This window comes from Calonectris borealis, chromosome 1, assembly GCF_964195595.1.
Source record: "Calonectris borealis chromosome 1, bCalBor7.hap1.2, whole genome shotgun sequence".
In the NCBI taxonomy this organism is placed as follows: domain Eukaryota; kingdom Metazoa; phylum Chordata; class Aves; order Procellariiformes; family Procellariidae; genus Calonectris; species Calonectris borealis.
This window is the reverse complement of record NC_134312.1, coordinates 189,882,919-189,909,711: the sequence shown is the minus strand read 5'-3', so window position 1 is coordinate 189,909,711 and position 26,793 is coordinate 189,882,919. Positions and strand designations below refer to the sequence as shown.

The window sequence follows — 26,793 nt, the reverse complement described above, 5'->3', positions numbered from 1 at the left end:
GATGAGGGGCCTGTGGGCCCTCGGGGCAGGCCCGGGCGCCACCCGCTTCCCCCTCACGGCGGGGCCTGAGGCCGCCCCGGCGGCGGCTGCGGGCTTGAGGAGAGGCTACTCGCGGCGCCGCGCGCGCGAAGAGGGGGGTCACGTGGCCACGCTTAAGGCGTCCAATAGGCGGTGAGGAAAGGCGGCAGAGCCGCCCACCGGCGGCCACGTGACGGCGCGCGCGAAGGTCAAGCGGGAGAGGGCCCCCCCGAGACTTGGCGTCACGTGCTACTCTGCTACCCGCCCCCCCCCCCCCGGCCCCTCCTCCTCTCCTCGCCGGCCCGCCGCTGTCACGTGCGCGTTGCCGGCGCGCGCTGCGCACCCCTTCGGCCCCTTGACGTGCGGCGCGCGCGGCGGGGCGGGCGCCGAACGACCGTAACGGTCCTAACGGCCGTAACGGCAGCGGCTCTGGCGAGGACCGCTCGCCCCGGTGCGGGGGCACCTTGGAGGCAGCGGGGCCGCAGGGAGCCTGCCGGGGGATGTCGCAGGGGCCGGGTGAGGAGCGCTTGGCGCGGGAGCGTGCGTGGCCGAGTCGGCGCCCCGCCGTCGCCAGGCTGGGCGTCCCCTGCGTGAGGCTGCGGGCTCCTCCCGCCCCTTGCGTTTCCGTTAGGGCGCTGTGAGGGCTGCGGCTTGGCGTGGGCGGGAGCTGCGGGCGGTGGGGAGCTGCTGGACGGAGGTTACCGCGGAGACCCCAGTCTGTAAGGCTGGTGATACCCTTCCAGAGAAGGAAAGAGTCCTTCTCACATACATAGGGGTTGGTTAGGAGTCGTCATCCGAGGGATTTGGCGAAGCTTTCTCTTGATCCGCCTGTGAATTTCTCCCACACAGCTCTCTGAAAGTCTCTCTTCCTGCTTGGCGTAGCTCACAGTATGTTCTTACAGTTTTTTTTCTGTTTCGTGGTGTTTCGGTTCATCCTTCCCTTTGTTGTCTGCTTCCTGAAGGCTGAGATCTAGCTTACTGAAAAAGCAGGACTCCCAACAATTTTTTTTCCTCACTGGGCTTTATATAAATAATCAGTGTTTCTTCATTTTTTAATAGAGATCTTCTAAATTAAATATTAAAGGAATATTTACTTTTTAAAAGGAACTTTCAGAGTTTTAATTTAGGCAGTTTAAGTGATCTTTTTTGGAAAGCATGTTGTCTACTGACGAAAGGTAAAAAGGACTTTAATTGTTTAGGGGTGGGATTATGAGAAAAAGATGCTAAACATCGTGAATGGAAATGTGTTTGGAGCACAAAGTTTTTTAGGAAAAACAATGTTTGGGAGATGCAATAATTCTTTAAAGCCTTACTATGAATTTTTTCCTTTGAATGCTTATCTCTGTATGCATCGGATTGAAATATAAGTATTGCTTTAGAAGGTGTCTTGTCCTGAGTGAATGGCTTCAATAAGTTGCAGTAATGGCTCAGCTTAAAAAAAAAAAAAAAAAAGGCATATTGTGATTGTAATTACAGTTTTGTTATGGTGGATGGATGACTGTCATTCTGCTAAGGGTTTTTTCCTATGGCTGAAACAGTCTTATGTTCAATAGTATTCATGTACATGGTGGTTTTTGCTTGCTTGTATCTCTTTCAGCTGATTACTCAAAGCAAATAGGAGGTCTGGTTGTCAGTTCTTAGATCAGCAGGTTTTTCTTTCCCTGTACTGCTCATAAAAGGCATCCAAAAATAAATCGTGCAGAGGTTTGAACACACAGATTTTGTCATAGAAATTATGCCTTATGTAAGGTCTAAGGAAAGTAAGTTAAGGCACGTGATTTCAGGGCGTGCAATATCTTTTTGTTGGCAGGGAGAAAGCCGCAATAAACCAAGCCACTTGGTTCACACATCTGATTAATGTCAATAGTGTGTGTTGTTTCCCTGATCTTTCTTAGTACTGAAATATGACATTAAAAAAACCAAATATAAACTGGAGAAAACATGGGGAAGATTAGTGTTATGTCTAGGATTTGACTCTTTCTTGGTTGAGGTGTACTTAAAATTGAAAAGTGTGCCAGTCATTTCGTGTTGTTCTAAAGTCAGATATCCCAGCTTTTGTGTTCTCATACTGTTTATAATTCCCGTAGACAATTAGGAGAAATGAAGACCTGAGCCTGCAGTTTCTTTCTGTGCGGGAGTAAGTCTGCCCAGCTAGAATAAACTGCAACATTGGAGCCTGAGGAAACAGTGAAACAAACAAACATGCAATTGTGTTCAAATAGTCTTTACAAATAAGGGGATAATCTTTGAGGAGTTAACTATAGTTTTTTGTTGTGATGACAATTGGTATTGTTTTCCTGGTAGGATATTGTGTAAGGCTATTGTTCTCTGCAGCATGGATTTGTTTAGCTGAACTATAAACTCTAAAACTTGGTCTAAAATCATTTATCAAAACATTTTATAAAGACTGTCTTTTTTTTTTTTTTTTAAAGGCAGGGATTCATGTTTGCCTACATGTATCACTGAGAATCAGCCTGCACACTTTTTCTTTAGAAAGCAAACTAGTGAGAAGTTGAATGCGTAGGCAGCAGTTTAGCACAGAATTTTTGAAGGACTTATGTCTCTGAAAGTATGTGGCTTTTTTTAATTGTGAGCAGATCTACGTTTTTTTCCCTAATGTTGGTGACTGCTCCGAGTTCAATTTCTTTTTATCACAATATGTGGCCAGTTCAGTTTCCTCCTCTACAAGTTATCCTTTCTTGCTTATTTTTAGCCTCAATGAAATTCAAACAATCATCTTTGTTTCTGTTCCTGTTTGTACATTGATATTGTTGGATAATTTCAAAGATGTCAAAGCAGTTAGAAGAGGTATTGTTGATATAAGCTCCCTCTGCTGGTTAGTTCTGCAGTAGAAATAAAGCTATATGGTGTATAGTTGTTTATCACTGAATCACGCAGCAGAAATGAAAAGACAGTTAAAAGCAGTGGCATACAATGTTTCTAAAAGCAACGATCTACTAGAACAGCAAGTTTAAGCTTATGACTTTTATACTTGTAAGGTTTTTAATTGCAATTAACTGAAAATCTAGATGTTGATATGTGACAGATACTCCTTAGAACTGCTGCTGCCATGCTGCATACAGAATCTAAACAATAGCTTGAGAGCTAATACATTGAAACAGCTATTTGCATGCGGATTAAAATAACTTCATTACTTTGGACTCCATCTGGTACATTTGCTACAACATTGCACTTACAAACTTTCAGTTAAGGTACAGTCGTTGCATAGTATGTAATGTAACGGGGTTCCAGGCCTCTACATGATTATCAGGAGAAGAAAACAAACTTAGCTCTCTTATTGATGCACTACAGGAAGGGTGAGTGAAGGACACTGTGTTTCTTTGTGCCACTGCTTGCAGTGACATGCCTGAAGTCTCCTAGGTCAGCCTTTCATAGCAAGGATTTGCCCAGAAGAAACTCTGCACATGCCTTCCCTCCCCATATTCAGACAAATGTTGCACAGGGATGAAGTTTGAGTGTGATTGGTGTGAGAGGTCAGTCGCAATATTGCAGAGTGTCTACCCTTTTGGAAAGTGTGCAGTATGTCTCAGAGGATGCTAAAATTAATTGGGTTTCTGTTTTGATAACACTGAGTTACTTTTCTGACATCTCCATTTGCAGTACTATATATAAATATATATTCCCCAAACACTTTTTTCCCACTGTAGACTTTTTTTTTCCCTCCCGTGGCAACTAGAACTTTTATTGGAAAACTAGGAGAGTGGCTAAGGTTGTTAAGGAATCCATCTTTAGAGAGGAAAAAGGTGGTACTTATGCCTAGGTTGGGCATTTATTTTCTGTGGAAAATGGAGAATAAGTAGTTAAACCAGCTTTCTATGCTGGTTAAAGCTAAGAAACAGTAGTCCGTGTATAAACTCCAGAACTTTCAGGTTTGTATGTTATTTCACTCATTTAAATATAAGCATAAACAAAAATAGCTGTTGTTGCTACTGTAAAAATGTTGCAGCAGAATGATGATAGGTACTCCAGCAAATGGCAGCATCTAAGGACAATATTTAATATTTGTAGAGGAGGGGAAAAGGTTGTGTGTTTGGGAAAAAACAGTACATATGATATAGAAGGCAAGAGATGTTTCCTGTTATTTATTTTGGATTTGGATTTAAGGATCCTTGTCAACCTTTATTGGTTGCTAATTAGACTTTAGGATTGAGATATATTGAAGAAACTAACCTGCCAGTGGCAGATGAGTTGTCATTAAAAACCTTCTAGGGAAAACCCGTGAAATAACTTTGTAAGATTGTAATAACAGTTGAAATCGGAAATATACAGCATTGTTTTAGATAAAGCAGTGTTACACCTGTCAAAAATTGTAAGGTTCTTCATCTGTGGATGGAGTTCATTGCTCACGTCTTCAGTCTGGAAAGTCTTGTGTGCTTGAAAGCTTTTCTTTTATCTACTGGTATTTGTTTGTCTGACGAGATATCCAGTTGAGCTTTGAGGTATGGGAAATGCAGTGTAACTCTCATAGGTTTTTTCAAAGAGGAGTGGTTAACTGAGTCATACAGTAGTGGAGAATAAGCCAGGAGAATTAAAGACCTAGTGCAAAGATCAGAAAGGGAGAGATAAAGTAGCACATTTTAAACTGGTTACCTCTAGAGTAGAAAAGGTTCTCAGGGTGCTGTAAAACTTTAAAATGTTAATTTACTAGGATATTCTCCATCAAAATAACATTTTGTCTTCATGTCTTAAATTAACAGGATGTGTTGAAAGGAACTTCAGTGAAGAAAATATTTTTCTTAATGTCCAGTTTATGACATATTTGTGCCTTGCCAATTGTATATTATATGGGGCATATTAAATAGGTAAAGTCAGAGGGGACAATTACTTGGTCTGCTCAAAAGAACAAGTCATTGCTGTCTCCTTTTAATTGATTGATAGTGTCATATGTTAAAAGATTTGCCAAAGTGAGGTAACAAATCTTAGCAGTTAACTAGCCTGAGTTTGTAACTGGACTAGAAATTAAGAAGGCTTAAATGCATTCAAATCTGTTTAGCTGCGTAGACTGTGCTGTGGTCTTGGCATCGGGTAGACTTTCAAAAGCTGTTCTACAAATACATCTGTTATGAATGTGCCATCTGGAGACTTCAGGTGTTTTCAAGACCTGCTTCAAATGTGAAATGTAAAGTAAAATGAGGCTCTTAGTGAGAGAGGTGCCTATAAAGCAGAGCTGGGTTTGTTGGAGCAAGGTTATGAAATTTGATAAGGAGACAAGTCTGGGTTTTGTTTGTGTTGGGTTTTTTTTGTACACATACTTCCACTGTGACCTCAGTGTTTCTCAAACTTTTTAAAAATAGTAATAATAAACTCCCTGGTTCCAAAAAACACCTGCAGTGAAAAACCTCTATTTTAGGATTGTCTGCTGGTCTTGAATAGCTTTCTGAAGCCACGTCTTGGTTGTCAGCACAGTTTTGGGAACCAAGCATCAGAAGCAAAGAAGCAGCTGGATTTGAAAGCAACAAAGCAAAGAATAGGGGAATGGGATAAGACTGGAGCAAACAAATGAAGAGGAAAGAACTAAATGTTGATGAGAGGATGGCATCTGGATAGGGACTGCATTTCTTACCCATTGAATGGTTTCTGAGCCTTTTTTTTTTTTAATGGTTTATTGTGATTTTTATCATGTCATGACATTCTGTGGAATTTTCCACCTAGTGCTTTTCAGATTTCACAAAACTTGCTGATAACCCTGAGCATGGATCATAGATTGTCAGTGGTAGAATCCCTTCAGGGTATGAGCAATGTTACAATTTTAATGTGCAGGATTGAAGACCTAAATAAGCTCTGTAGGTTTGTGTTGACTGTCAGCTTTGTTCTTGAGCTAGTACAATTGCCCTGAGGAAACTTTTGGGGAAAAGGAGCATTGTGGAAGGATGGATTGTATACATCTGTGTTCATTGACAGAGGATGTCTATACCCAATTATATTTCCAGCTTTTAATGTGGTCCAGCGTTTTTTTAAGTTACAGATTGTGACAATTTCACTTAATCCCTTTTCTCTGATGTGTTTCACTGCTTACTTGTACAAACTCATGAGTTTATCTCATGCTTTTGTGCTCTCTCAAATAGTTTTTGACCATAATAACAGCTTTTGACTATGCAATAGATGGCAGATTTGGGTCATATGCTCAACAGCCCCAGCTTTATCTTTATTTGCAGGTTTCACATATACATTGACAGCTTGCTTACATGGCATATATAAGTTGTAAGACTACAAAAAAATTGCACGAGTGAAAATTTTATAAATGGGAATTCCAACTGAAATTCCCTCTGAAAATGCCCTCAGAAGTCCACTATGCCACCAGTGGGTATTTGCTAGATCACAAGCTTTTAATAAGTTTGCTTATAGAACAGCAGGTGTTCAGTTGTACTGAATACTGTTGTCCTGGTTTCGGCTGGGATAGAGTTAATTTTCTTCCTAGTAGCTGGTATAGTGCTGTGTTTTGGATTTAGTATGAGAAGAATGTTGATAAAACACTGATATTTTAGTTGTTGCTAAGTAGTGTTTCCAAGAAGTCAAGGACTTTTCAGCTTCCCATGCTCTGCCAGGTGCACAAGAAGCTGGGAGGGGGCACAGCCAGGACAGCTAATCCAGCTGGCCAACGGGGTATTCCATACCATATGATGTCATGCTCAGTATATAAGCTAGGGGGAGTTGGCTGGGGAGCAGTGACTGCTGCTTGGGAACTGGCTGGGCATCGGTTGGGGGGTGATGAGCAATTGTATTGTACATCACTTATTTTGTATATTCTATCATCATTATTATTATTTCCCCTTCCTTTTCTGTTCTATTAAACTGTTTTTATCTCAAGCCATGAATTTTACTTTTTTTTTTTCCAATTCTCTCCCCCATCCCACTGCAGGGGGGGAGTGAGCGAGTGGCTGTGTGGTGTTTGGCTGTCTGCCTGGTTAAACACAACAACAGTTTACTTAAATATCCTGTTAAGGAAAGATCTGTTCTTCTAATGTCCTACTAGTGACTTGCTATTTGTTCACCTTAATACATGGAAATATAATTATGTATTTCATATAGAATAGAATGTTATACTTTCAGAGCCACAACACATGTATTTTCTTTCATTTAAAGGAAATTATGTTATTGCCTGTTGATGAAAGTGCAAAATACACTTTTAATAAGCTTTTGGTTTTATTACAGCAATGTCATCTTACTTGTAGAAACGTCATGACACACAGCAGCATCATGGTGGATGTAGGCAAGTGGCCAATATTTACCTTACTGTCACCTCAAGAAATAGCATCTATTCGGAAAGCATGTGTATTTGGTACATCAGCCAATGAAGCTATATACATAACGCACAATGATGAGGTAAGGCTGTAATAAAGTGGAACATATACTCTACAATTAGTTGTTTTCAGAGACCACTGAATACTTGTAAATTAATAACTTCTCAAAAGCATTGTGTGAGATTTGTATATTTCAAAACCTGTTGGATGTAACTTGTAAGTTTTGGGGTTTTTTTAGTCTTGTATGGGGGCAATATAGATGAAGTATTTAGAAAACTTAGAAATGACAAAGGCCAGGGTGGATTACATGCACTTTTGAAGACAGTCAGAATTCAAAAGAAGTTGTAGTAGCTTGAAATTAAGTGCAAGCACTCCAGGTATGAAGATATAAAATGAGGTTAAGGCTTGCTAAGTAACAAATCTTATTGTTACTTGCTAAGTTACAATCCATTATCTGTGGATTTTAATGATTCAGAAACTCAATGTGAGTTAGCATTGAGCTGTTGAAAGAAAACAAGCCAGGTGTTCTGGGATGTATTAATGGGAGGGTTTCTTGTAAGACTGGGTAGAGTAGGATTTCCCCTCCAACACACAAGTCCTATCAAAGATGCCTGTAGGATGAGCCTCTCACAGTACAACTGTGGCTGCTCTTTACAAACTGCTTTTAAAAGAAGGTGGTATCTTCCACTTTCACAGTTTAATACTTTTTATAGTACACTTCTGGCAAATGAGAAGCCTAGCTTCCAGGCCTGCACAGATCTGAAGAATTCAGATTCATAAGTTAAGTTCCAAAGTGTCCTCATGCTGACTCTTGAGCTCATTAACTTCCATGAAGGAAGTCTCTAGCCCTCGAGAGTCCATGGCAAAACTCTGTCCTGGCTTTGTGAACACCTGGATATTACCATATCTGTGCATACCTGAGTATGAATCACTTGAAATGAGTATTCCCCTGTTTTTCAGGTATTTGTTTTTGGACTGAATTGCAGTAATTGTTTGGGAACTGGAGATAATCAGAGCACAATAGTACCAAAGAAATTAGAAGCCTTATGTGGAAAGAAGATTTCCAGTCTCAGTTATGGAAGTGGACCCCATGTTGTACTTTGCACTGAAGGTAGAAAATTAACATTTAGTATGGATAAGTTACAGATTTTAAGTTCCACTTGCATTTAGAATGGATTAAGGTGTAATTGTATTAACTTGTTAATTGATTAATGTACTCTAAGGGATTCTCATTGGTCTTAAGTGGAACTGATGTATTCTGTAATAGGTAAAGTAAGTTTCTCTTACGTTTCCGTTATGTTGCAACTGTAGAGTTTTACCCTATCATTTATGACATACACAGTCTTACTTGTGCATTTTCATGTATTTCCACAATAAATCTAGAGGTTATACTGTGATATGTGTATATAAAATTTGTATATAAAGTACATAATTTTTTAGTATACAGATGATTCTTGTAATAGTTTCACTATTTGTTAATGTCCTTTCACTTTCCTGTTGGCATTTGCTAATTTCTTAGAATTCTATCTATCTTAACTTCCTTGGAATTTTTGGTGTTTTTTATCACAAACTTAAATATTTTTGCAGATGGTGAAGTGTATGCTTGGGGACATAATGGTTACAGTCAGCTTGGAAATGGCACAAGCAATCAGGGCATTACTCCTGTTCAAGTTTGCACAAATCTGTTAATAAAGAAAGTGGTGGAAGTAGCTTGTGGCTCTCATCATTCCATGGCACTGTCGTTTGATGGGGATGTAAGTTGAAAGCTGTTCAAACCTCTTAATCTCCTTCCTGAAGCAAATAGTGCAGGTGACCTTGCAGTCTGAAGTTCACTCTTTCTCTACAGTGTAGTTACAACATAACCTTTTCTCCGGCTGCCTCAAACTAGGGTGTCCTTTTCTTAAGAGCAGACTTTAAAACAACTCAAAAAAACCCTCACTTACAAATCACGACAAAAAAAACCCCAGCCCAACCACAAAAACGAGGGAATAAAAGGCTAGCAAACTTTTGTGTTTTTCATTTGTTGTATGTCTCGCAGGGATGAGACCGGAAAGCTGTGCCACTTACAGGTGAAAGAATGGTTTGTCAGGTGCAAAATGTAACATTGTTATTTGCTTGCAATTCTATTATTTAAGGGGTATATTGAGTTGCCTGTGTTCACTGGTTAGCCTTTAGTCTGTTTTTTGTAGCCTTCATGATTTCCACACTGGTACTGTGAAAGAACGTTGCTCTGCACACCTCTGAATACCTTTGTGTGTAGCTAATGAAAGAGCACTTGGTTTATATCCAAGTCTCCTTTATGCTATTTGTTGACATGGCTTAAGGCTATGTGTCATGGGAAACGTACAATTAGTTTCCAGTTAGTCAGATTTGACCAGTGTGTGCATATCTGATTTGAGTTGCATGTTACTGCATGGAGGAAAGCCTGGTTTCAGCTCTGCGTTAACAAAAGAAGAGTTCTAATTTTAAAACCTTCCTAACAATGAAAATGGAAACTACAATTCTTTCCATCCTGGTAATCTGAGCATGTCTTTGTTATGAATCAGTATGGAGTCATAGTGCGACAGTAATAGAAAATAGCAAATCAGTATTTTGAGGGTAGGAAAGAGACATTGGGTTAATTTACATGAGCTGTGTTGTATCTGAAAGGAGAGCCTACACTTAGGAGAGATCTTCATGCTGTCACGTTTGACTTGGTTAATCTATAAAATTTGATTTGCATGCGGGAGGGCGAGGGTGTTCATATATTAGTTAAACTAGTGGTGCCAGCTGCTGTGTGATAGCTGCCTGTGATGACCATGCTGTCTCTTGTAATAAATGTAACATGCTTGAAATCTCAATGGAAGCAGGGAAGTTTCTTTGTATTTACCATGGAGTTGATATTTGCAGCTCACTTGCCATTGTGGCTAGTTAATGTACTATAAATCCATCCCTAGCATACCTTGCAGTCGCTTGGTTTATTTGTGCTCTGAGGTTTTATCTGTACCAGAATTGATTATACTGAAAGCAGTGAAATGTGTTAAGTAGAGTTTTATTTACAGAAAGATTTGGCTGCAAAAACCCTTGTGACTTGATATATCTGGAGTTTCAGAGAGGCATTGAAGTTGAAAGTATTCATGGAAATACTTGGCATAATTGATTTGTACAGTTGGTTTAGTGCAATTTTAATGCAGTGCAAATTTAAAAAAAAAAAAGGTAAGTTTATGATAGACTTAAAGGACATTCGTGCTTCTTTGAGAAAGGAAAGTGATTAGCTCTTTGGCATTTTGATCTACCTTCTGAGATTCTCTGCCTTTATTTGTTTCCATGCTATTGAAATTAAGATATTTTATAGAGCATCTTCAAATATTCAGTAGGAAGCAAAGATCAGCAAATACAAGTAACAAAACGCAAAGGACTAATGCTTTCTTTTGTTCATATTAGACACGGTAAATGAGTTGTGTTGGTGGGAAGTTTTTTGTTCTTGTCTTCGGTGGGTTTTTTTTTTGGTGGTGTGTTTTGGTTTGTTGGGGTTGGGGTTGTTTTTTTGGTGGCGGGGGAGGTGTTTGTTTCTAATGACTGACTCTTGGTTTGGTGTTGCTGTAAACAGACGGCTTCTGGCACCAAAGGATGTGCAGGCTTCACACTAGGGTATCTCTGTCAGTGTGCTTTTACTGACTAGCGTGTCTGTGGCTGGGTATTTCCAAGAGGACAAACTTTTTGGGTGAAGCACCAGAGGATGAACTATCAGAAGTAGTTTTATGCCAAGCTGTGGGTTTGTATGCACATAATAAAAGTAGAAGGAACTGAAAATACAAAGCTGTAAATATTTTTTGATAGCAAACTACTTCCCTGTCTTCTGGACTTTTAGATGAAAGGAACCAATATTTCTGGTTTTATTATTATTAGTTTGCCACTGGCAAACTTTGAACTGTCAGAGATGGTGCTTTTTTTGTTAATGCCATTGTGTAACAGAGTTTTGCTACCATGAAACATGGGCTGACAAAACCATCTCCTTTCACAGCTCTCGAAAGATATAAAAGATGTATGATGAGTGTCCAGCAATAACCTGGTTTAGAGTTCTATAAAGAAAATTAAATAGCTGTAAATTGGGAGTTCAGCTTGTCTGGGAAACAAATAACATTCTGGCTTGCACTCCTTTTTCTAACATCATGAAAGTATAAAGACAGTCCACTCACTATGCTCTTTGTCTTATAGTCTGACTTACATTTAATATGGAAATGTGTTCCTTTTGTTTCCTCTTGTAGTCAGATGCTCCGGTTCTGTAGCAGGAAGCTGAAAAAAGTGCTATGTTCATATTTGCTAGATCAGTCCTATTGCTGTTTATAATTTTCAGCTGTTGAAAATTAATTTAAAGCATTTTAGCTCATTAAATAGAATAGTTTACCCAATCTGATGCTGACTATAGTAAGTTATAATTTATTACTATCATTACTATTAACTAAGGCTTAAACTGCAGTTTTTTGTTTGTTTGTTTTTATGGATAGCTGTACGCTTGGGGCTATAATAACTGTGGTCAAGTTGGATCTGGATCTACAGCAAACCAGCCAACTCCTCGCAGAGTTTCGAACTGTTTACAGGGTAAAATGGTAGTTGGCATTGCTTGTGGTCAGACCTCCTCCATGGCTGTAGTAAACAATGGTGAGGTAAGCATTGCTACATTCTCACATTCTCCCTCTCTCTCACGTTCTAACCTCGTTAACTTACGAGGTTAATGTCTGAACATGGAGAAATGCTGACATGGAGTGCTGGAGTTATAGAGTTATATTGATAGAGTTGCACAGAGTTATATTGATAACTTCTGTGAGACCAGTTTAAGGAAAACTCTGCAATTAACTGGAGATGTTGTCTTTACACTAAACGTTCCTTCTTACAGCAAAGACAGTATTGAAACATAATTCTTACTCAGTCTGCAACTGCAAGAATTTGAACAGTTGTATTAAGCATGTCTGTCTTCCAATAGATTGTTTAATATATGTCTTAATTAGATTTTTGAAAGTGTGCACAATTAAACAGTCAATCTTTCTGCAAGAATACACTGATCCTGGTTCTTAAACACATTGCTGAATTGCCAGCAACAAAACCAAACCAAGCTTTTGAACATTGCCCTACTATTGTGCAGATGTTCCATTTCACATAAGTTTATGGTGCTATCTTGCTTCTAGGTATGAACTGTAACCTCAATTTTACTACATTTCACCAAACTCAGAAAGTAGGATTTTTTTTTGTGACTGGAGGGACTGTAAAAGTCCTTGAGGTTGAGTTGAGCTTTCATTGTATCTACTTTTGTCTTGATGTGTCCACTATAACAAAAAATAAAGGAAAAATTAGAGCTAAACTGGGGACTTCGGTTTAAACTAATCCAATAGCTAATCAGCTGATCAGAATAACTAACTTCTTGTTTTCTTTAAAAAAAGAAAAAGTAATAAAGAGAAAGGAAGGTGTAAAAGTCAATTAAAATGTTGATGCTATGGGAGAGATTTTGGTGTATTGTAAGTTTACTGCAAAATTCCTAGTACTTCAAAGACAAATATATTTTAGAAAGCTTCTTTAAAAGGTAAATGCAGGATTGAAATGTTGAATACAGTCAGTCACTGCAGTATATTTAATATCTTTCAGCCTTCTCTATATTGCTCTTGAAATAGTGTACAGTTTTTTTAAGAAGATGTACTTTTTTGACTTGAGCTTGATACTAAGTCTTAAATGTTCTATACTTCTACAGAGGAATGGCTTAATTTTGTTTTCCTTTTGCAATCAGGTTTATGGCTGGGGTTACAATGGTAACGGTCAGCTAGGTCTTGGAAACAATGGCAATCAACTAACGCCATGCAGAGTGGCAGCATTACATGGTGTGTGTATACTCCAGGTATGTCTAACATGGAAATGAAAATGCATTCATGTTGCTTGCACGTGATAAAACTATATCTTTGGAATCTTACACCTGCTTCCAGATTTCACAGTTCAAATACTGATTTTTTTTTTTTTTTAAGCTCCTATAATTTATATAAGGTTTATAAAAAGTGCAAGTAAGCTGTAAAATACTTGCTTTTGTAAATGTTTGGAATGATTTAAAGTTAGCTAGTGTAACTATAAGTAAATTATGCTATGGATGCAAATTGCATCTTTGTTTACAAAGCTGAATTAATGAATGCACTAGGCAAAGACAAGAAATGAAGGGGAACAAGAAAACCCAGATGTTCAAATTAGATTCTACATTAATATTCTAATTAGTCCTTCAGAAGTGAGGGGAGAGGGAAAACGAGAGTCATGGGTGTGGGTTTGGTTGTTTGGTGGTGGTTTTGGTTTCTTTTTTTCCCAGCTAAAGAAAGAAACTGAAAATTTGGATTTCCTAGGTTTTTTAGTAAGGTTCTGTGGAGTTTCATGTGATAACTTGGGTTGAACGGTTGTTGACTGTTGAACTGCAGCTCTCATTGTTTGTATAGTATTGAAAATATCAAATTCTCAAAGTATTTCAGAATTGCAAGACGTGATGATGAAGTTCGCTGTTCCTCATGTGAAGAGTCTGCAACTGAAAGCAAGTAAAGGCTAGGGAGACTTTTCAAGAGTGCAGTAAATTGTTTAGGAGTAACCAATGAACACTAAATTAATGAAATTGGGACTTTTCCAGTACTTACAGTTAATGTATTTTGTGTTAGCTTTAAGTACTGAGAAATAACACATTGTAGTGCTAAATGAAGAATGCCTGAGATATTTAACATCAGCTAGACTAAGGTAATGTGTGCGATAATTTTGTTTCTCATCTCTGTTTTGTTTAGTAGTAATGCTTATACATTTACTTACAGATTGCCTGTGGCTATGCGCACACACTAGCACTAACAGATGAGGGTTTGCTGTATGCCTGGGGAGCTAACACTTACGGGCAGCTGGGAACTGGCAATAAAAGTAACCAGCTAAGCCCGGTGCAGATCATGATGGAAAAAGAAAGGTAATCTTGATGAAACTGTTTCTGGATTGATAAGTCTGAGCATGTGTTATGCAGTCGCTAGCACTGGAAGCATGCATGTTTAGGGCTTGGTGGATTGTTTTTCTATTGCTGATGTTAAAAGCATAGGAAAGGATGGTAACTTACTGTTTACTATAGACTGAGTGCTTTTTGCTAACTGTAATGATTATTGAAAGTAAACATACTTTGTATTTACCTAATACTGAAAGATAATGAATGACTAAGTGTTAGGCTATTCTAAACATGGTTCCTTTGATTAAAAATTTGGAGCTATGAAATCAATAAGCCAAGCTTTTAAGCTGTATTGAGACCTACATTTAAAAAATAAAAAAAAAAGAGGGAGGAAGGAAGGGCCACCTTTGTAAGAAGTGACATGTGAGGAAAAAACAATTTTCTGAAAGGCTGACGATAGTCAACCATGAAAACAGAACTCGATTTGCAAGGTTACTGGAGGTAAGGGCAGATAATACTACTTTTATCGGTGGTACCAGTCAGTAGTTTGTAGTTTCTTAGTTTCCTAGACTCATAAAAGAATAACCCTAACCCTTGTCCACCCTCTTTCAGCACCTTTGTCATCCTCATATTTGGGATGGCTTTTCTGCTGTTCACCTACAAACTTGGACCTCAGTCCCATTCTCTGGACTCATGTGTTTACTTATAGATTAATGTATCTCAGTTTGGAAACCTTAACCTGTAAATCTCTTAACTTGTTTCCTAGTTAAGAGGAGATTACACTTGTGGTTGGTTTTTCTCCTCCACTTCTGAACTGTCTTTCTGGGAAGTCATTCCTATTTTTTCCTGTTTCTCACACTTAACATTAAATTAAAAGCTGCACAATACTGAGATTATTTAAGAGCTTAAAAATGGGTGGGGGGAAAGAAGAAAGGAACGATCAAATAGAAACCACTGAGGTGAGGCTGGCTTGTCTGTGAAGGAACTGACACTGGTGAAGCAAAATTAAATATTCTTTAAAAAAGTACTGCAAGAGAAACGTGTATGTTTGCAAATAGATCAACTTTGTTTTCTTAGCGATTTATTTCTTGAGTGAACTAAGAGAAACTGTTGCATTTAGAATTGTATGTGAACTCAAGCATGGGATTATAATAAAACTGGCATTTGTTCAATGACCAGAGGAGGGAGAAAATATCATAGAACTTCTGCTTGGAATCTAAGGGAGAGATAAGTCACTTGAACTTACTCATCCTGCTTGACTTCGCTCCCTTGGAAACAGTGCTTTAAGTGGGTGAGCTGTCATTTCCTATGAAGCATATTAATGCTGCTTTTCCTGATCCTTTCATTTATATAACTTACTTTTATATGTAATGCTGGTGACAGTTCCTTAGGAGGTGGCATTTGATGCTGTTTTGAAGAATATTGCACATACAGCTTGTAAGGAACTTCTAGACTTTATTTTGTGTTAGCTTGGAAAAATAGTTATGAAGGTCAGCTTCCTGAATTTTGATGTTAAGTATATGCTTAACATGTTATCCTGTACGTGTACTCTAAGTATACTGTACGTGTACTATACATGTGTTATAGTACATGTTCTACTATGCTTCTTAAGTATAGTATAGTTACTGTAAAAATAAGAATCTGTTCTGCTAAGGAAAAAATGTTTGGGGAAGGAAGTAGTTTAGGTGGATAGTTATGATGGACAATAAGTTGTGTCTAAAATAATTACTTTATGATGTCTCATGCAGAGGTGCCGAAAGATCTCAATGTGGCATAGAGGTTCATAAGTTGGTAATGGTGTAAACCAACTTGTTAGTCTTTTATCTGCCAGAAGTTATCGATACATATACTGAAAGTGATTGTAGATTCTTTCTGTGTTATATCTTGAAATAATTTTTGCACTTAAAATGTGGGCTTTGTGCTAAAAAAGCTTTTTGCCTAAAAAGCTAACTCTTCATGGATATTGTTCTGTAAAGGAATAAACATTTTGATAGGTATATTCTTAGACTGCTCGGAAAGACCTTTATTTGTCCCAGTTGATCTGTTTCTGGCACAAAAGCATGAAATCCTCTGATGCATTTTTAGCATGGAGAAAAAACAGGAAAGCGTAGCTTTGATTTTGAACTAACGCTGGAACTTCCCCTGGTTTTTGCTTATGTGAACAGAGACACTGGCAACATCCTTGTGGTCCTTTTAATGGAAGGGCGTTTATTCTCAGTTCTTGTAATGTTTCAGATAGCAAGATAGGGATTGCGTGAGCAATGGGAGAACATGATAAATACATATGCATTAGCAGCTCTAATATTTTAAGGAAGTACGTGAGGTGGGTGAAAATACTATACAGACTTTATTTAAAAAACAACCATCTTCAAGAATGTGGAGTTAAGTACGTGTATTCACCTCTCCTCAAATGAAGCATTATCCACGTTCCATGCTGAATCTCAGTGTTGAGGAAAGGAAACTAACAGCAAAATAGGAAGTCAGAAATACAGGCAGTAGGTCAGATTTCTGTCTACATACAGAAAAACCAGATTAAAGGTGGGGTGGAAGGGTTTTTTAATAAAGGATTTATTGAAAAATACATAGGATCTAAATCTCAAAATGAGAGAATTTTTACAACATCTGTTTGAAAGAAGTTCTGAAAAACGCTCTGCAAAAATCTTAGTAGTATAACTTTCCTGCCTGTTCCCTAACTGGAAGTTTCATAAGCTCCATAAGCATTTCTTCTTGGGAGCAAGTGTCTGATGTGCGTTGGTTTTAAAGGGGAAAAACAAAACTTTGTTTTGCTTCATCCTTTTCCCATGGTTATGGAAGAAAAGGAGGAATGTCAACTGATGAGAATGACATAATTAAAGCAATATCTGATTACAATAAAATCTACAAGCAATCTGAAAATATCATTGCAGTTTTTAAATATTGATCCATTCAAACAGTATCATTTTCATGCAGGACAAAGAAAGTACAGGAGTGTAGATACATAGTTTTGTTGGCTGTTATTTTGATGAGGCATTTGGAAAGTTACTTGCTTCCGTACCTGTAAGTATCTTACAAGGTTTCTTCTGTTTACAGGGTTGTGGAGATTGCAGCCTGCCACTCTGCTCACACGTCGGCTGCCAAGACCCAGAGCGGCCAGGTGTACATGTGGGGCCAATGCCGTGGGCAGTCAGTGATCCTTCCCCACCTCACTCACTTTGCCTGCACTGACGATGTGTTTGCTTGCTTTGCTACCCCTGCCGTTATGTGGCGTCTTCTATCAGTAGGTGAGAACAAGCTCCGATATGACAGCCAGTGCTATAATCTCTGTGTACATTTGTAGTGATTAGTACAGGATACCACTTCCGTGGCAGGATGGTTCCTGCTTTAAGTAGAACTGGCAATTAAACCTAGCTCTTTTAGCTAGGTTTTTTTCTTCTGAAGAAAACAGTCTACTTCAGCAGCTAAGTATTCAGAATAGGGTTAACAAGATTGTTTGTTTGCCAGTATACATTTGGAGAAAACCCTATTTTACCATTGCACTGTGAATATTGTGTATTTCCTACATTTGTACTGTTTGAGCTCCAGCTGGGAAGGACTTCTGAATCGTTAAACATAACTTTTTTTCTCTTATAACTATTCCTACTTGGAAGACTGTTCCTGACGCTTGTTACTTTGGTATCTAACAACTTTGAGTTATAAGTGTTGTCTCTAGCTTTCCCTCCTTTAGTATTTACCCTTCCAATATAGATATGAAGGAGCGAATCTTTCTCCTATGTTTCGTGTTAGGAAAGTAAAGTAACAGAATTCCAAGTTTTAATTTTGTGAGATGATTTCTCTCAACTCGATTTAGTTTGACTTTCCCCAAAGACAGGCAGACTTGTAAATAATAGTCCCTGTATAACAAGACCATAATATAGTTGTTTTCTCTGTTAGAAGTCTCTTCTTATACTGCCTTGGATTACACTTTGGGATGCAGTCTATGTGACCAACCAATAAGCCCAAGCCCTTCTTCTTGATTATCTCTGATTCACATGCTGCTAATTCTTACTTGACCCCAAATATGCTATAAAGTGCTTAGCTTGCACTTAGCTTGCATTTCTTTGAAAACATGAAGGTGCTTTCATGTTCAAAACATGAAGATGTTTTCATTTTAGATCTGCAGCTTCAGTTCTCAAGATCATTTAGGAGATCTAATCTGTATTCATATTGACAACAAATCCTAAATTTGTTAGTCCCTGTACAAAATGGGTTTTGTGGAGGGATCGCATCCTAAGTAACCCTTCTCCAGACTCAGACTTTATCTTTGCATGTGGCTTGTCCTAACCCAGCTTCTCCATCTTAACTTCTCATTTAGCATGTTATCACATTTATAAAGGTCCAGATAACAGCATCTCGTCTATAGAGGAAAACTGAATAGTTTTACTAAAGAGAGAGAAGATTAGCTTGGAGTGATCTGCTTCTGGGTAAATCCAAGTCTTGTTTTATCCCACTTCTTACTTTCTCCGTTCTCTAATCCTCTGCGATATGTGTGTCCTGCCTTCTGTAGAGGTCTGGTGGTTGTCCAGATCTGTTGCCTTTTGCTAATAGTGAAGGCTGTTTAAATGACATCTGCCCAGTTTCAGTACCTTTCAAGTTCTTGATTTTTATGAAGTATTCCCAGACTGAGTATAACAAGGTATTTGAATTTTGTACCTGCATTTTAATTCCTCTTAGCCTTTGGGGGTTCTTCCCCTCTTATTCTGATAATCCTACTTACTGAATATTTAAATCAAAAGCATTAATTCTGGGGGCATTTTTAATCTCCATTTTCCATATGCATTTTTTCCTTCCCACCTTTTTTGTTTACATAGGTTAAAAAACCCCCTTTTTTTCTTTTTATGTTTTTTGGTTTTTTTTCTTAGTGAGAGCTAACTCTGCATAAAGGTTATTGTTCTACTTCCAGTTATGATGGCTCTGCCAAAAAAATGAATCAGTCACTCAGGATTGGCTGTGGTGAAGTACAAGTCTGCAGCCTTTTTTGCGGAATGCACTTAAGGTATTTGGAGTGAAAGTTGATCTACTGCATAGCTTAAGCTAAGCTGATGACCTAGAAAAAAATCACATCAGCAAATGGAGGAGGATTGGAGCGTGGATTAGTTAGCCCTGAGGTGCAGGTTCTGTGGATGATCCATGTGAATCGGAGGAGTGTATGGTCTTTTGTGGCACAAACATGACTTGTCTGTTACAGCGGTTTGTTATAGCAGTATTGCTTTTTAAATACCAACTAATTTAGCTGTCCCTAATGGTGAAGAGTAACTTGTGGATTGTATATGGATAAACAATATGCAGTCCTGTGGGACACAGGAGACAAGCCACATCCTATTGTAGTGCAAATCCACTTATTTTTCTTCTCCATACCTTGCTTCTTAGAAGCCATGTGTTTTGAAACACACTTTTAAGGTGCATCAACAGAAGCTTCATATAGTGCGTTAAATTAGGTTTTCTAAAACTTCAGAGTTCTTGCTTTACCACAAGCCTTAGCCAGCCTGTGCTGCAACTCTTATATGATTTCTAGAGACACTGGACCTCTGTGGGACCAGTGCCATAGGCCTTAATATAAAGAACTGTCAAAAAGCTGTAATGTCTCAGCTGTAATCCACTTCCAGAATTGCTGAAGTCCTGTGTCCTTGATGGTAGATACTGTGTTCTTGGTACAGGTTTTCTTCTGCAGCAGCACTGCTATTGGATTTTGTGTTGTCATAACTGACTAATAAACTGAGTATAATGGTGTAAGTGATAGTTCATGTTAGTGAGCCCTGGCAAAGACCTTAACAGACAACTCCAATCTGCCAGCATAAAAAAGTGGCCAACTGGTGACATGTTTTCTTACTATTCAGGCTCAGATTACACTGCGTCAGTGCAGCTGAAGTACTGTACACCACGTCTCAAGTGAGTTGCAGGTGATGCTGTAGATTCCCTTTACCAGCAATTTGCAGGTTAGCCGCAGAGACTAATTTGCAGTTGGCAGAGCTGAGCTGACCCAGCACTAGCACTGAGCTGCCAGGAGGCTGGCAATTTCATGGGTGGTGCCCAGGCGGAGAATGAGAAAGGAAGTCCTCCAGGTACTTTCCTTGGTGGTGTGTTACCTCTGTGCAATGAGCTGGAATGGGAACTGCTGACAACTGCTGCCTGTAGCTGTTGTGGAGCAGTCCTTGCCAACAGGAAATGGTATTGGATTAATTAATTCTTCCCATTTCACTATGTAAGCTAATGGAGCCCTGATACTGACCTGTTTTCCTTGACATGCTCTTAGTTGAGCTGCTAGCTTTAGTTAGTGTTGTGCCCGTGCTGTTTAAGATGCTTGACATTGTTTTTTTGTTTGTTTTAAAATTGTAGAGCATGAAGACTTTTTAACAGTAGCAGAGTCTCTGAAGAAAGAGTTTGACAGCCCAGAAACCTCAGACCTAAAATTCCGTGTGGATGGAAAGTACATCCATGTCCACAAAGCTGTTCTGAAAATCAGGTAGTGGTCATGTTTCATAGCTCTTGTTTATACAGAATAACCTCTTAGTATCGCATCTAAGGGGGGGAAAAAGTAAGGGGTAGGGAGGGACCCCTAAACCTGTAATATGTAACATCTATGTATCCATAATCACTTTAAATGGAGTGATGGTAAAAGGAGTTGAATCAAAACTCTGTCTTAAAATGGTCCATATTCCATTTTCACTAAGCCTATTTGTTGTTCCCAGGATAATAAATTCTGTTAAGTTGGTCTGATTGCAATGTATACACAGATGTTTCTGTAGCACAGATCAAATAAGAGTTTTATCTTGATGCACAAATATAACAATGCCCACAGTATTAGGAACCAAAATGTGGACCACTGGCTGTGATGGGGTATGGTAAAATATTTGTGAATATTGCAGAGTGCCCCACATACATATTTCAGACTGTAATGTAACGTTCGTGTGTATATATAATAGTGTCCAGATGATGTCTTTGTCTCTTAGGTGTGAACACTTCAGAACCATGTTCCAGTCATACTGGAATGAGGATATGAAGGAAGTGATAGAAATAGACCAGTTTTCTTATCCTGTGTATCGTGCCTTTCTTGAGTACTTGTATACAGACAGTGTTGACCTTCCGCCTGAAGATGCAATAGGTATTGCTTATGGTCCAATTATGTCAGGAAGCAACATCCAGAAAAACTGAGACAGGGGATGCAGAATAAATGTATTAATATAGGCTTCTAGTCTAGCCTATAATGCATTTTACTGGTGATTAATTAAGCTGTCTTTAAAATACTGTTGTAGCAAACTTACTACAGCAAAAATGGTGCATATTTAGAAATAAACTATGAGCAGTTTTTTCAAGGTTGGGAGAGAAACTATTTATCTGGGTTAAAATACTTGCATGTTTTACTAAATTGAGTCAATTATTGTTTAGGGTAATATGAAAGAATCTCAGTAGATCTAACAGGGAAACTTGGACAGCAGAGCAAAGAGTAAGCTGTACTTCAAGCGCAGATTTTTATAATGGTAGCTTTTTGCTTGTATTGTGGTGCCTGTTTTGTGACGGTTCCACTCCCGCAAGCAGTTAGGTATGCAATTCAGTGGAACAGCTTGCGTATTTACAGAGATTAACGGGATTGCAACATGAGATAATAAAAGGCCTTTCTTCCCGTGTAATGTAAAATACATTTTTCTGAACAGTGACCTACTTGCAAAAAGCATGTTATAGATGTATAGAACATTGCATACAGAATACAGATGCAACCTGTACCCCAGGAGCATAAACTGTTGTTGAAAGAGCAGAGATCATTGTAAGTGACTAATACGATGGCATTTTACTTGCAGGGCTTTTGGATTTGGCTACTTCGTACTGTGAAAATAGACTGAAAAAACTGTGTCAACACATTATCAAGAGAGGAATTACTGTGGAAAATGCATTTTCATTGCTCTCTGCTGCTGTCAGATATGATGCAGAGGTAAACTTCTAAACTTCAATCTCTTAAATAGGTGGCTGCTGTCTGACTTAAACTATGGAGAAAATCAGCCAGTTATATTTTCATATAAACTCTATCACTTACTATCAGATAATACTATTTGCCATTTTCAGAATTTGAGAATGTTGGAATTATAAAAACTGTATTTACCATGAGAGGTGTATCTTCCCCCCCACTTCTCCCATAAACCAGTGCTGGGAAGGTGAACTAGTACACAAGATATCTAAAGATGAGTTAAGTCCCAGGCTGAGACGTAGTATCTGTAAATGTTTGCATTGCTTAATTTCACGGTAAAAGGTTATAAAGCTGTGCCAAGCTTCATGAATTAGTATTTCTGTGGGGTGGGGGAAAAAAAAAACCTAACAAAAAATTTCTGAGGATGAAAGTACGAACTCTGAAACAAGGGAAGGGTTTAAATACAAAGCAAAAACCATAACATTACGAAAAGCAGTCTTGTAAGCCTTAAGTTACTTATTGACAAGGTTGTGTGGTGTGTGTGATGTCATATGGTGGTAGGTTTGCGGATTGAGTGCCTGGGGTTTTTTTTCTTTTGGTTGGCGAGGTGTTTTTTTGTTGGCGCTTTTTTTTTGTTTTGCTTAGCTACAATCAAATACACTTTCAGTCTTCACAATATGCTAATGAAATGGCAGGATAAGAACTGCTTTATGGGCCTAATAAATTTTGAAGACAGAGAAACAGTGTAATGGGGGGAATGAAAAGGGGGGAAGGCTAGCGAAACCTCCCTGCTGCATAATGTCTGATTTCACTACTAGATCGTTAACATGCTGCTTCGTGAACTAATCGGGAAGTATTCCTGGGCTTGCTTTGGCTATTAGCATTCAGCATAGTATCTTTGCATCATGTTTGCAACTTTGCAATTGGTTAGTTTTTAACTTGCCACTTATGCTTATAAAGCAGGTTTGGTACTCGGTAAATCAACTCATTGCTTTTTCTTGTACTTAATATCCAGCAACTGGCATGCAGATGCCCTAACTTATTTCAGAGTCTTGTAGTCCGTGGCTTGTTTGATATACCTTACCCAAAGGACTGTTTTAGTGTCTGAATTGTGGCTTCAGCTCTACTGTGAATAACGATTTCTTTGGTGGGAGTTCATGGAAAATAGAAAGATTTCCATGTTTTAGCCTTAAAATTTTTTTTGCAGGGTGGGTCTTCAGTATGTGAGTGATTCTGCTTGTAAAGGGTAGAAGAAATCCAGTTACTATGCCTTGGCTGTACCTCACTAGCTAAATGAAGTTAGAACCATAGGCCTTAAGTGCTATATCAAGGAGAGAATGGGTGACACTGAGGGGTTGGTTTTTAGTAAAAAGTGTTTTTTACATGCAGTAATGCTAGATGGGGGCTTGAAATTGCTTGGGTGATGTAGTTCATTCAAGGGACTGTGCATTTGGAAGACAGCAGTTAAAAGAAGCTGCTTCACTAACTTAAAATACCTCCATGACATGAAACTTCTTTACATTGTCTTTCGTTTGGTGATTGATTGAATTGAAGTGGCTAGAATTAGGTCAGGTCTGGCTTCTTATTGTAGCTTTTAAAGTAATCATTGGATGTACCTTGTGCCTTTATTCACTTAAGTGTATATTAACTACTGTTTGCTGGGAGTGCATCCATCTGCAAATGAAATTCAACCTTTTTTTATACAGAACTTTAAATTTTCCAAAGTTACTTACTAATGCTACAGTATTTCTGTTTATTGTACGCTTGTGTTGCATTGACTTGGAATATGATTTTTTTTTTAATAAAGCAGTGCAAAATATTGTAATGTGTACGATGTAATTTTGTTTAAAATGCTAGTTCATTCTGTTATTTAAAAAAAAGAAAACCCTCAGTGTTCAGTTCTAATAAGCTTGTCTTTTTTTGTTGCACAGATGCCACACAAGTCAAGATCTGCAGCTTCAGAATGCCTGGTTTTAGGCCAGGATATATTTTTATATTGTTGTTGTGTCAAGAACTCTCACTGGCACACAGTTGCTCTAGCTTTCAATATTGACCTTAAGTGAAAACATGATTATTAATCACTCTTTCATACCTCATGTGGCTCAAAGAGCTCTGCAAATTTGTTATGCCTTATTGCAGTGCCCAGTCTGCTGAGCAGCTAAGGAAGGATGTGTTCTCACCTATGAAGCACTAGTTCTACAAACTTGTAACATAATAAAGAAATTAACAGGGCGGGGAGCTGCTATTTTGTAAGGGCTGCAGCATCCTTCTTAGAGCAGCTTAGGTCTGCACCATAAAGAGTAGATTTCCTCCTCAAAACAGGAGTTGGAAACAAAAAATCTGAGTGGGAAGCATTCTGTGGTCAACCTTATATTGACAACAACTGTCTCTTGGGTGTTTTTTTTTTTTTTAGACATCCTTGCTCTCTGACATCATGTGGGTGTAATGATGGTTGTCTGTGAGGCTTTTCTAATCCTTATATGGAAGGCACTTCCCAGCAGACTCAAATATCCAGAGCCCACTTTCTGCAAGAATCGCTATGCTGTATTGTGCCACAGTACTTCTTTTGAATCATTTTTGGGACATCTGTGAAATACTTTGTAACATGAGTCTGTTTCTAATGCACATAAAGGCCTTCTGCCTAAACCGTGCTTTGAAACTATCCAGTTAGTGTGCACTTGCATTGAGCCTGGTGACATGCAACTTCTAGGCTTTAGTTAAGCCCTTAACTAAGCAGGAGGTCAAGCGCAACCTTATGTATAGATTTGAGTTTATATTATGGAACAAAAGAGCTGAATTTTCTTAATCCACAGTCCTGGTTATGTGTCATTACCCCAAGATCTCCTATTTGTATTGGGTTTTAATAGCTGTTGGTGAATGCAGATGAAACTCTTCAAGTGGGGAAACCTTTAAAATATATATTGCTCAGAATAGCTGATTTTTGTGCCTGCAGCTATGTAGTGAGAACCAAATTATAGTTACTTTTCCCTAGAATTGCTATTTTCTGTTGCATTTACATAGTGACTGTGTGGGGAAAAACAACGAGAGCCACTGGGTTAATGTGTTTGTCTAATTCTCTGCAAAAAATAAAGCATATACAGGCATTTGTGCCTGAATGTGATTTTCTGTGATGGAAGCAAAGATAACATTTTTTCTTTTTTTTTTTTTTCTGTTTAGGACTTAGAGGAATTCTGCTTTAAGTTTTGTGTCAATCATTTGACGGAAGTGACACAAACTACAGCATTTTGGCAAATGGATGGTCCCCTGTTAAAGGAATTCATTGCTAAAGCCAGTAAATGTGGAGCCTTTAAGAACTGAAATGAGGCTGTAAGTCACGGGTGTTTGTAGGGGTTTTTTGCAGTTATAACAGGATGTCGTAACTGTGTGGGTAAAAGCGAGTGTTACCTGGTCTCTTGTACCAGAAGACGTGAAAGGCCACAGTGAACACAAATGTTTTCTGTGCTCAGGAGTGGACTGTTGTAAAAACATCAAGCAAAATATTCACTTGCATTTAGCAAACCTGGATGGTGGAACCAGCTCAGGATTTCAGACGGAGAAAGGAAACTCTGCAGTGTGCAAAGGATGCCAGCCAGTGTTAAGGACTTACCTTTTTAGCTTAGGAAATCTTGATTCTAGCACCACCTGTTAATACTTTCAGTTTACTTTTTGGGGTTGGAGAATAGTCTGGACCTGAGCCACTGAATGATGTCACTTAAATCATTAACTCCCTGGGACTATAGAGACGCGAATGGCATGGATATCTCTTACTGCATTTGCATGATTGTGAATGAGTTTGCCATTTGCTGTGTGTAATTAACCAAGCGTATTTGGTGCTTAGAAAACTGTGCAAAAATAATGTATCCTCAAAGCCTATGCAAGTGACTTGGAAGAAAGGGGTAACTAGCAAATCTAATTGGAAATAAATCTCTATATTTGGGTATACCGTAATGTAAGTTGTAATGTGTACTTTGTGTAATCTGTTCAAGCAATATTTATAATGGTTAATGGAAAAAATTCCCTCTTTGGTGACTTCAGATTACACTGGTTCCCTTGGAGGGGAAGGGATACACTGTTCTGAAAGTGGGGGGTTTGCATTTAAGTGTTGTATAAATCTAAACTACATGTAATAAAATTCACTTTTTTATACCTGTTCATTAGTGAACTTCTTTGAAGAACATTTGTGAGCTTTTTGTGTTACATACAGCATATAATTTGCTTTATTGAAAAAAAAAAAACACACACCAAAACCAAACCAAAAACAGAAAACCCCAAACCAAACCACCCCCACAGACCATGTATTACTGAATCTTACTGATTTCACTGCGTTTGACAAATACCTGTTATCTCAATTTCAGAAAACAGCAAATTTATTTGTAAGCCCTAATTTAGACCCCAGCAATTACAATCTGTGGATCTGATTTTTTTTTCACTAAGAAGTTGCCCATCTGTGACTGTAACCTCACAGCAGGTATGTACAGACATACACACCTACCATTTTTAGGGTATTACATCCCCACCAAATACAGGGTAGAGCAGAGAACCTGGAACTTCAGCTTTGAAGTTTAGGTTAACTACAGGTCTAATTTTCACAAAGCCTAGTATTTTGTATTGTTGCTAGAGGCATGACATTGGGAGTTCAGTCTAGGAAGTCTGGCAAAGTGCTTCCAAATATGTCATAAATG

At 38.5% G+C, this 26,793-nt stretch overlaps 1 protein-coding gene across 10 annotated transcripts in view; it reads left to right on the top strand.

Annotated features, from left to right (window-relative positions):
- The first annotated feature begins 314 nt into the window (after positions 1-314).
- The window catches only part of RCBTB1 (RCC1 and BTB domain containing protein 1), a 32,062-nt gene continuing 5,583 nt past the window's right edge, over positions 315-26,793 (top strand). Inside the window, exons 1-13 of one of the 10 annotated variants that reach the window (XM_075139644.1) lie at positions 315-534; positions 7,192-7,362; positions 8,241-8,391; positions 8,868-9,034; positions 11,768-11,926; positions 13,039-13,146; positions 14,084-14,226; positions 17,266-17,456; positions 20,548-20,674; positions 21,162-21,313; positions 22,008-22,138; positions 25,289-25,438; positions 25,579-26,257. In XM_075139644.1, the coding sequence (XP_074995745.1) occupies positions 7,219-7,362; positions 8,241-8,391; positions 8,868-9,034; positions 11,768-11,926; positions 13,039-13,146; positions 14,084-14,226; positions 17,266-17,456; positions 20,548-20,674; positions 21,162-21,313; positions 22,008-22,138; positions 25,289-25,429 (1,614 nt within the window). In that variant the 5' untranslated portion in view covers positions 315-534; positions 7,192-7,218 and the 3' untranslated portion in view covers positions 25,430-25,438; positions 25,579-26,257. Of the gene's footprint in view, positions 535-569; positions 907-7,191; positions 7,363-8,240; positions 8,392-8,867; positions 9,035-11,767; positions 11,927-13,038; positions 13,147-14,083; positions 14,227-17,265; positions 17,457-20,048; positions 20,274-20,547; positions 20,675-21,161; positions 21,314-22,007; positions 22,139-25,288; positions 26,258-26,793 lie in introns of those variants that run through there. The other 9 variants (XM_075139643.1, XM_075139646.1, XM_075139642.1 and 6 more) reach the window with 9 other exon arrangements.